This window comes from Triplophysa dalaica, chromosome 2 (genome assembly GCF_015846415.1).
Source record: "Triplophysa dalaica isolate WHDGS20190420 chromosome 2, ASM1584641v1, whole genome shotgun sequence".
NCBI classification, from domain to species: Eukaryota; Metazoa; Chordata; class Actinopteri; order Cypriniformes; family Nemacheilidae; genus Triplophysa; species Triplophysa dalaica.
This window is the reverse complement of record NC_079543.1, coordinates 23872132-23883372: the sequence shown is the minus strand read 5'-3', so window position 1 is coordinate 23883372 and position 11241 is coordinate 23872132. Positions and strand designations below refer to the sequence as shown.

Sequence of the window (11241 nt, the reverse complement as noted above, 5' to 3'; positions counted from 1 at the left end):
AAGTGAAAAGTTTGATTCCATTTTTATACCTCGAATCTGGTTCAAATTGGCATTATCGCAGTCAAACAGAGCAGGTGGTAATTAAAAGGGGGGCGGGGTTCCCTCGGGTGAGTGTATCTGAGCGTCTGGGTGTGTGCGCGTCCCAACCTGAGTGTGTGGCATTGTTAGAGAAAAGTCACATGTGATCTTGGGAAGTTATTTACCTTCTGTAATTGCCTTTTTAATCAAGCAGTCGCTCTTCTCAGTGTGTACATGTAGAATAAGAATTTAACTGATCTTTGGTGATGCGCATAGGCAGATCTTGGTAAATAAACACAGTAATCCCTTTCTTAAAGGTTAAAAATTAAACAATTAAAAACGATTATTTCAAAATCACGTTAAGAAGACAACTAAAGAACAAAATTATGGTTATAATCTCAAATTCTATTGGCCCATATTCAATACAGATTTAATATAGATATTAAAGTGAAAGTGCAGTTCTAAAGTTTAACATTTAGAAATCATCAAAACTGTCAAATACGACATACTTATGTTCAGGAATAGTCAAATTTTTTTTTGAACTAATATAGGTATTAAACACATTTTTTTAATCCATGCATGCTGGGCTGCATTGCGTCACTATCTGGCCCCACTTACTCATTTAAAAATAATCATAAATTTAGGTTTGTTACGAATTTCACAATTTATATTTTTTGCAGTAAATGGAAAAATAATAATTAAGCACTGTGTTGTCAAAATTCAAATGTTGTTTTTCATACCTTTTCACTGGTTCAATATTTGTAAGACCCATAGACAAACAGGTAGTGTGATCAAATAACGAAAATAATAATTTGTTAACAAAAAAACAATGGAGGTACTAGTTTTCTGCCGGACTGGAGCAAATTTAAAAAGCAAAGTGGAGATTTTAGCAGCATCTAGCGGTGAGGTTACAAATTGCAACCAACGGCTCACTCCACCCCTCCCCCTCCTTTTCGAAGCCCTGGGTGGCTCTCACAGGAAAAATATGTATCGTTTTTACTTCATTGTAAAGCCGCTAAGGAATTGACAAAATTTACTCTGTAGAGCAGTTTGTCCGTTTACGGCTACTGTAGAATGGTGAATTCCGTGTAAGGAGAACCGCACGCGGTAAATGTAGATAGAAATAGCTAATTCTAAGGTAATAAAAATATAATGCTTCATTATGTGAGATCTTTATACACCCCTGAAGACATGGTTATATATTATATTGCATTTCTGTCAATAGATCCTCCTAAATATTACACACAGCACCTTTAAGTAATGACACATTGGATGCTCAAAGTAGTTAAGATGTGTATATATGTGGAAATGTGGCAATAAACAGGAAAATTTGTGTATCCAAAGTTTGCAAAGATCAATTACCCAAAAACCATTGTGTCCATTAGGAAAGATACAGGTATTTATGCCCATCTGCCTGGAGGTATATCGTCTATGAAATGATTGTAAAAAAATCAGTTATCTGAAACACAAAAAACACGCACTACAACAAAGCCGAGCTATACAGACAGTGTGCTAAGCACACACAAACAATTTCAGTAGCATCCATTGTGTGCGTGCAAATACAATCAGACGCACACACAGACAGGTGTATGGTGGAGTTCATGGGAGCAGAAGGAAAGTAGAGTGATTGTAAATGGAACAGCACCTTGCTGTGAGTTCAGCTCCAGCACCCACACAGAGTGCAAATATCTCGCCCGCAGAGTTCTCCGAGCGCGCTGAACATTAGCTAACATTACACTTTTCATTACACGCGGCGTAGAATAAAAAAGACATAAGTTAGCATGATAAATGGAGCTTTGAAAATGAGCAGGTTGCGTATTTCCTAAAATATTTATTTCCCCCAGGGACATAACACAGTACCATATAACGCATTGCTAAAATTCACATGGGCGATTCACAACAGCATTCTAGAGAACTGTTGCTGAGACCTTGAACGTTCTTCATAAAACACAAAGGAGATTTTTGCCATCATGTTCACCCTTGTCATTTCTATACTTGGAAATGATCATCAATGGGTATATCTGACAATGATCGCCTGCATTTACTGTATAATGCTTAAAATATAAGCAATGGCCAAGTAAACTGTTTAGTACTTCTAGTATGTTTATTTAAGAAATGCATAGAGCGCGTTTTGTAAATACGTTTTCTCCTTCGGCAAAAAAAGTGAAATTGTAAAGAGATCTTAGTTCTGTGTCAGCCACCGTAAAGCTGGTAGGGGTGAGGGGTAGACTGAGGCATTGGTGCCATTTGCAACCTCACCACTAGATGGGGCTAAATTTCACACACAGTACCTTTAAGTATACTTGCAAAAACGTCGTTATATTTGGCCTATACCTACACGTCAATATTTTCATTGAGATATTATTAAAAATATGATTTTTTTGTACCGTTTTGATTGAGCAGCTTACTAAATACTTACTGTCTAATAACACTTCAATGTTCCAGTTTACATAGCTACATTATACATAATAAAATGAGTAAACAGTAAGTAGAATGTTGAGTTCTCTTTAAAGAGAACATGCAAGTATACTTTATTAACCACACAAACTACTCGTTTACTGGCAGTATACTTTCATAAACTATAAAATGTGCAGCAAGAATTGAACTAGTAAACAGTTCACTTAAAGGTACTGGTCATAAAATTTGAATATCATCAAAAAGTTTATTTATTTTACTAATTCCATTCAAACAGTGAAACTTGTATAATGTATACATTCATTCCACACAGACTGATTTATTTCAAGTGTCTATTTCTTTTAATTTTGATGATTTAACAGACATCTAATGAAAACCCCAAATTCAGTATCTCAGAAAATAAGAATAACTTAAGACCAATACAAAGAAAGGATTTTTAGATATAGCACTGTATACTGTAGTATAGTGTTGCAGGATAAACAGAAAATAATAATTTTGAACTAGTTGTGTACTTACCTGTTGCACTTAAAGTAGGCTTAAATTGAAATATAATTATAACCGAAATATAACTAAAAAGTGTGCCAATTTACAAGTAAATACTAAACTAAGCATACTTAATTAAATTAACTTGAAGTGTACACTCTTAGAAATTACATGTTGTATTTAATTATTAAAGTTATGTCAACTGGTCCCACAAAACTTAGTTGCTTAAATGGAAAAGGTAATATACAATTAATCGTAACATAATGTTTTAAGTAAATCGCTCATAACTTTGTTAATTTAATGGCACATCACACATTTATTTTGAAAAAATGTAAATTATTGTCTTGAATTAAATGACTATAGCTTGATCTAAGATGACCTGATTAAGATCAATTTATTTAACAGAAATAAGCTTTGCTAATGTTATCCATTTGTGTTGATTGTACTTAATGATTGAAACTAAGAGCAACTAAGTATGTAGGTCAAATAAAAACACTAAAATAAAATGAATTGCTCAACATTTTTTATATTATACATTTGTTACATTTATTAGACATTATCTTATTTAACTTCAATAAGATGATATTGAGAAAATAGAACTCAACAGAAATGCAATACAATTATTGTTACCGCCCACGACCTAACCAAAGGCAACACTTTTCTGAACAAGGGTAACCACCAAACTCAAAAATATAACTAACTCTTTAAAACTTATGAATAAATGAACATTAAACACTAACAAGTGTTTCTTTTTACTGAAAAGTGCACAATATAAAACACTTATTTAAGAAAATAACTCTCAAAATGCAGTGTACGCAAAGCATGCTGGGAAATATAAGTCCTCTGCCCTATTATAACTATTTTATGTTAACACAACACAACTCCTTTATGTTGTCTCAACATGAATGGATTCAGTTATATGACTAAACATAAAACAATCATGTTGTAACCATATTTTCCAAAAGTTGTGTTGATTTAACTTAAGCAAGTTAAGTAAATTGAACAGGCAGCAAAAACATTTTTTTTGAGTGTACTATTTCTGCGTGGGAATGATGACCAACATTTTTGTATATTTCTCACAGTAATCTCAAACGTCGTTTTTGCGCTCTTGCACTTCGGTAACGGGACTCCACACGAAAATGACGTTGTGCGCGAACTTTGCGTAACGTTTTTCAGTCATAAGTCATTCTGTGCTGGAGAGAACCTGATGGAAATGCCATTAGGTCCCAACAACGAAAGAGGAGGGTGTTCATATGGGTGGCATTTTGAAAACGGCACTTGATGTGGTCATTGGAGTCGCGCGTAACCGCGAGCTGTTAAAATGCTGCGTTTGTGTGGTGCGTCTCACACATGAGTGAAAGAGTGACATGCGGAGGGTCCATAAAAAGCACTCGTACGTGATAATCGCCTGAAAGCTTTTTCATTAGCCAAGCTCATGTCTAAAATGTAATAAACTGGTGAATGAACAGATAAAGTTCCGCTCTAATGTACCTGTGACTGGACTGATATTCTGCACATGAAATTTGTTTGCATGTTTGTTTGTCATTGTAACTTCGCAGATGGGGATAGCAAAAAATATCGTGTGCGGACAATAAGACAAAATATTACTATTAATTAAGAGTTTAGAAGACGCACCTTTATTAATAAAAATAGGGGAAAATAGATTGAACTTCGTGATTCAGATGTTTTTGGGTGATTCTTAAGTTTTCATAGTTATAAAACGGTAAAAACCGAGAGGTAGGCGAGTAGTTAAGCAGAGTGAGTTCATCAGTGTGCATAGTGCGCCCTCCACTGGCGGAACGCAGTACTGCAGCTCTTCATAATGCGTCATTTACGTTTACTTTTATGCATTAGGCAGACGCTTTTATCCAAAGCGACTTATATTGCTTTATCCTATACATTTTACATAGGTATTGGCAATCCCCTGGTAACGAACCAACAACCTACGCAATGCTCTCACCACTGAGCTACAGGAAAGCATTTAAAGGAACAGTTCACCCAAAAATGTTGACATCATTGGCTCACCCTCCAATTGTTACAAACCTGTATACATTTCTTTGCTTTGCTGAACACAAATGAAGATATTTTAATGAAAGTTTGTTTTTTGTCAACATTGACTCCTAGTCTTAGTTACAAACTTTCATTAAAGCAGATGTAACACATTCATTTTTTAAATCTTAATGAAAACAAAACCGAGATGATCCTTTTTGGTCCGAAGGAGAACGGTGATCTTAATACAAACCTTGACTCCCTTTCTCCATATCAAACCCAGTGTGCCAGATACTTGGGCTTTTTACTAAACAGCAGTTTCAAATTTGACAAACAGATTAATCCTGTTGTTAAATCTTTTCCTTCTTGCCAAAGTTAAGCCCTTCTTGTCCATGAACAAATTCGAAACACTTATTTTCTCTTGCTTTTAATGTTCCTTAATTGATTGTTATTTTTGATGATGTTGCTGAATGTACTGGAATACTCTTGCTTTAGTCATTTTATCTGCTTGTACAACACTTTGACCCATCTTGTGGTTTTTAAACATGCTATAAAAATAAACATCGATTGATTGATCGATTGATGCAAATGGGTCCACATTAACCTCTTTTGATTGAATCCTTCTCTTTCAGAGCTACATGGCATGCACTCAAGACATTCGTTATGCCTACAAAATACACAAATCAGTTTTAGCAGATTACTATTTTGTTTTCCCTTATGTCTGCTTCCTGGGCCTCATTCCACATTTTAAGCTGCAACACTTCTTTTGACCAAATCGTGTTCAAGGAAAACAGCACAGTTCTATGTTAATGACTGTTTGAGAAGCATGTGATTGTAATGCAGTTTTGTTTCTGGATGTCACAATTTTTTTAATAAATCATCATCTTAGTTTTATCTTGTTTACGCATCATTATTTTAAAAACACTGCATACTGTTACATGCATACATTTTCTGTAAAACCAGTCCCATGTAAATGGTCACATCCAATAATCTCTCCAAAATGATGGATTATTACAATTAGAAAAGTACACGTATTAAAAAGTTCCCATAGGCTTGTTATCCTTTTTGATGAAATGGGATCACACATACAGATAAACTGTATACCTTGTATTAGGCTTAAATATATTCTGAACGAAGACAAATTCTGTTCAGGGAAGGACAAGAGCCATGCGTCTTTGAGGGTCTTTGAGCACAACATGAACCAGAGGTTCTTCCTCAAAAGTACCATACCATCATCTTATTCCTCAACGAAATCGACCTGCTGGGCTGGCGAAGAAAGGAAAACTATAGATATCCAGAATACAGAGGTGACCCGCACAGCCTGGAAGAAGTGCAGGGCTTTCTGCTCCAGTGCTTTAGGCATCACATGGAAAACGACAGCCGGACATTTTACCATCACTTCACTACTGCTGTGGACACAGAGAACATTCGGATTGCATTCGACAACGTTAAAGAAATGATAATGCAAAGAAACCTAAAAAAAGTTAAATCCCTGTTATAATCAAGTGTGTAGACTTGTATACAAACAATTTATTATATACCTTGAATATGCTGCAAGTAATCTGCCAAATGTATTCATGAGATTTTGGTAAATAAAAAAATGATCTTTTTTTTTTATGTAAACTGTCCCTTTACTTGGATTTACGAAAATTGACATTTTCATGTATACTGCAGCATGAGACAAAACAACATCACTGGTTATCATCACAAGGTTATTTATTTATCTCTGTATTATAAAAACATATAGCATATTCTCAATAGCAATCTACTATATTCTCCTCCGTCTGCTGGACAGATAAAAGAATGTCCTCCATTAGCGATCGTGGAGAATTCACTACATGATCACTACTCAAGGTTAAAGTCCTCTGCATAGAGTCGAGATCCAATAACCGCATCACATTGGGCAAACTAATCTCCTTGATGCTCAGTAGATCGCTGTCCAGTTTCTCACAAGTCTCTTTAGCTCCATTAATCACACACAAAGACCGCTTTGCCTGCAGTTGGTTGAGATATCGACTCCCAACCTCATCGCCCCATCTGTTACCACAGACATCCAAAACAACATCGCTGCGATCAATGTCAACAGCAAGTGTCCTAAGCTTGAGTAAGAGTGAGCAAGCTTTCTCACACACCGGCCTATCACAGTCAAACAAGCTGTTAAGCAGCAAATCCAACAGGCCGAGATCTTTGAGTTTGCGCAGAGCTTGCGTCAAGGCCGTCTCATCTGGTGAACTTGAGATCTGGACGGCGTACGGATAGCACGTCAGCGTTTTCTCTATTAACACATCTGCTAGCTCCAGTGTGTGTATTTTGACCTCCCAGTCAAAGTCGTTGCCTCCCAATGACAGTACGGTGCTCAGGGATTGGTCCAGAGCTGGGAGGGGGTGTGTTCCTTTCAGCCACGATGTGAAGGCTTTGACCACAGCTCTCCGAGGGAAGCCTTCCGTGTCTTGAGAAAGAATGGCCATCATTTTTGTTACAATCTCCTCCTGAAGTTCAACAGTACGTAAAGAACATTTATTAACACAATTATTAAGATCAAAGCGTAAAACTGGAACTAAAAAGAAAGTAACAATTATGTTCAGTGTGATTAAACCAAGTAACTCGCCAGAAGAAGCTCCGTCTGTTGGACGAGAAAGGTAACCGCTTCCCCGACGGCACCCACGGCACTAGCCCTGACGTAGCCTTCAACATCTGCTAAAGAGGACAGAAGAATGGAGAACATGCCGCTGGTGTGCAGAACTTCCGCGTAACCAGTGTTACCTGAGAAAAACAAGTTTAGCAGTAATGAAACAACTAAAATAGAAAGAAATTATGAATAACTGTACAATGTGGATAAATGTAAACTTACCACGAAGGGCAGATGTCATTTGAGCGATAAACTCTAGCGTAGAGTCTCTCACTTCCCATCGCACATCACAAGTGCGTTTCTCCAAAGCAGGGAAGAGATCTGCAGAACAAACGTGAACACTAAAATACTTTTTTGTGACTTTAAAAAAAAACTCAAAATGGTTGAAATTTAACTTTCATAAATGAAGCGCTGCTTACCACGGCTGATCAACTGAAGCAGATCGGGAAAAGGTGAACAGACTTCGATCCACCTCACGGCAGCCTGAAGTGTCTTCTTTAAAACCTTAAAATTACAAAAAACATTAAGGGTATAGTTCGCCCCAAAATAAAAGTGTTAGAGGTGTTCCAATCCTATATCATTTAAAAAAAAAAAAGATATTTTGACGAATGTTGGAAACCAGTTCTGGGGAACCATTGACTATTTATTTTTCCTACTGTGGTTACCAATAGTGGCCGAGAACTGTAAATATCTGGTTACAAACATTCTTTAACATATATGTCTTTGTGTTCAGCACAAAAATAAAATGTGTATAGGTTTGGAACAATTTCTTGGCGAGTAAATTATCGATTTATTTTTTATTTTAATATCATTGTCAAAACTAACAAGGACTCCAAGGACTGAACTTAAAAACTGAGGACTGAACAATGTGTAGAGGTCACAGGCCATGATTCCTTGAAAACACAGAAAATCTACACCTCCAATAAAACGCATTTCATTTTAGATAAAAGCATTTTCCAAAAGGTAAATGTTCAAGTTCTAATTCAACTTTATGTTTTTTATATCGACGTAAAATAGCAATTTTTTTAGGCTGTATGCACACTCACCGTGGCATGGGAATCTGGATTCTGTAGATACTCCAAGAGGACACCAAACACTTCATGCCGCAAATCCACATTTTCTATATTCAGAAAGAACAAAAGGAATAGTGTAGCAAATAAGTCCAAACGTCAGAAAGATTTCTGGGTGTGTAAATATAACCAAATATAACTCTTAGAAAAGGTGGATCCGCATTTTTCGAATAACACTGATGAAGGGTTGATCTCCAAAACATTTTGCACCTTGTGCTGTTTTAACATGCGGCCTCTAAAATTATAATTATTTTTTAATCAGATCCATTTCTCACCATGTACAGAAAGATAATTAACCTATTGCTTTTTAAAGTAAATATATAAATCAACCCAAATTCTGTCTGCAAGAGTTGTTACCTTTATAAACACTGAGGGCACCTAATGTATCCAGGCCACACCTCTGAACCTTGCAGCAGCCAATCAGGTGAGTCAATGCAATACTATGCAGTGAAAAGGATGGGAGATGTCCAGAGCAAATCCTCAGGAGTAGCATCACAGAGCGGTTGACTGATGGTATGTCTTCAAATGGATATCTCTTTAAGAGAAAAAAAATGATGCTTAAAGACTGGGAGAACATACTAACAGATGAACTAATTTTTATGAGTTCAAATCTCACTTCTGGATAGAAAGGCAACTTTTAGACCAAACCCCAGAGAGTTGTCGGTAAAGCAGACTTACTGTGTGTGCCAGCTCTGTTATGCCTGATAAACTCTGCAGGAGCAAAGAGATGCATGAGGATTTCTGGGACAGCTGTTTCACCAAGACTATTTCCAGCTCCTTTTCTGCTAGAGATGTTAAGTTTTATGTAAGTTGCAACAGCATGATTTCAAATAAAGGAATAGAAAGAGACAATTTTGTTTGCATGTGATACCTATTTCTTGAAGCTGTGTCGACAAGCGACGCAAGGGGAGCAAGATGATATTGATGGCCTTCCTTTTTAACACCTCAGGACTGACAAATAAAGCAGAAAGAAATAAAGAGACGCTTATAAAAAACATCATAATATTTAAAAAGACTGCTAGATCATGCATGTGGAATTCACCATTTCTCCAGCGTTACGACAAGCACTGCACACTGAAAACAGTCCTTTCCATTTCCTGCACCCAACATGGCTTCCATTAATTCCTTCACTTTACAATCTGATTGACTGAGTAGAGGAGTTCTGTGTAAAAAATTAAACAATAACAAATGTGTCCACAGTCAATACCCAAATGCAAAATATATGAATATATATTATGTGTTTATATATATATATAAAAAGCAAAAAAGTTCAAATGACATTTAACAAAAAACACCACATTATTTGCAATTAATTATTATTTATAGACGTTTAAAATGCAGGCTAATAAAACAAAAATATAAAGAATCTTAAAGTCCTGTTCAACTCACCTCACAGCGGCTTGAAGGACAGTCATGAGAGGCATCGTCAATGAACCAGATCCCCCATTAATCAAGACCTCCATAGGTACCAGGACATCTTTCCACAGCATGCTTCTGATTGGCTCTCCACACTGAGAGAGAGCCAATGACAGCAGCTTTAAGCCCTGGACGACCTGAGGATGTTTCTCTGAGCCCAATGCTTCGACCCCAGCTCTAATGATCTCTGAAGACACCGAGACCCAATCAGGGCCCAGAGGACACTGCGCTGAACCCGCAGCATCACTGCTGTTGCTCATCTTTGATGATGTCATGAAGTTTAGAATATTCACCAAAACCTCATTGGCTAAAGAGCTGACGAACAGACTCGGGTCATTCTGCAGATGGAGAAGAACTTTGATGAGTCCTGTGGATAAAAAGTCATACGATTGGACTGAAGGCGAAGACTGAAAACTACAGACAACGTTTGGAAACGTTTTCATCTAAAACAAAAAACGTTTCATAAATAGTCGTTGATGTATGACTGTGTTCACCATTTTCACGTATGAATTCGAGAGCTTTCCGATGGTTCAGCGTATTCAACAGGCCCTGCAGCCAACCACTGCGCACTGAAGGTTCGTGCCAGAGATCAGGCGCGCACCAGCCTCCGCGCTCGAACGCGCACGCAAGCAGACCTCCCTCCTGTTGAACGCCAAAACAGAGATGACAGTTCAACCCAAGCTTTTTCAATCTCATTATAACCCATCTGCTTTTTCTTTTGCAATGCTGCTGAAGATAAGGGTCACCTCAAGCAGGCTGAAGCATTGCTCGGTGGCAGCCAGAAGTCCAGTGAGTTTGAGGGTGAACGACAGGATCGCATGATCTGTATCTTTACATTTACAAACGCTGGATATGAACTCCAAAAGACACGGTTGTTGCTGCAGAAGACACTCTCCATTAACGTTCCCTAAAAAACATTTATATCAGTAGATGGGATCTTTGGCAATGCATTAGATGGAAAGGACAACAAAGAACGTTTGAGTGTTGCTTACTTTGGTTGGGAAGATCTTTAAACCAATCCAACAGTTTCTCCAAAGAGGTATCATCAGGGGGAGACTGCCTCGGGTCTGCCAAAGCCACACAAATCCTTGGTAGAAAGGATAAGCACTCACTGTCCATGGCACCGAACAACTTTTTAAAGTAACGTTAGAGCTTTGACAAATCAAACTGTCTGCGTTTCGACGCAACAAAACAATGTAACTGGTTAACGAAGCAAGTGAA

At 37.2% G+C, this 11241-nt stretch overlaps 1 protein-coding gene across 2 annotated transcripts; it reads right to left on the bottom strand.

Annotated features, from left to right (window-relative positions):
* Window positions 1-6603: 6603 nt before the first annotated feature.
* On the bottom strand, window positions 6604-11152 carry brat1 (BRCA1-associated ATM activator 1). 2 transcript variants are annotated; one of them, XM_056739342.1, is made up of 13 exons: window positions 11013-11152; window positions 10767-10927; window positions 10515-10662; window positions 9994-10387; window positions 9647-9766; window positions 9476-9555; window positions 9283-9389; window positions 8962-9139; window positions 8581-8654; window positions 7954-8038; window positions 7757-7855; window positions 7514-7668; window positions 6604-7394 (listed from the first exon to the last, which is right to left on the bottom strand). In XM_056739342.1, the coding sequence occupies exons 1-13, from the start codon at window positions 11137-11139 to the stop codon at window positions 6660-6662; spliced, it is 2463 nt and encodes an 820-aa protein (XP_056595320.1). In that variant the 5' UTR covers window positions 11140-11152; the 3' UTR covers window positions 6604-6659. The 2 variants fall into 2 exon arrangements, with proteins under 2 accessions (XP_056595320.1, XP_056595329.1); XM_056739351.1 differs by having other exon boundaries at window positions 9283-9386.
* Between the last annotated feature and the right edge of the window lie 89 nt (window positions 11153-11241).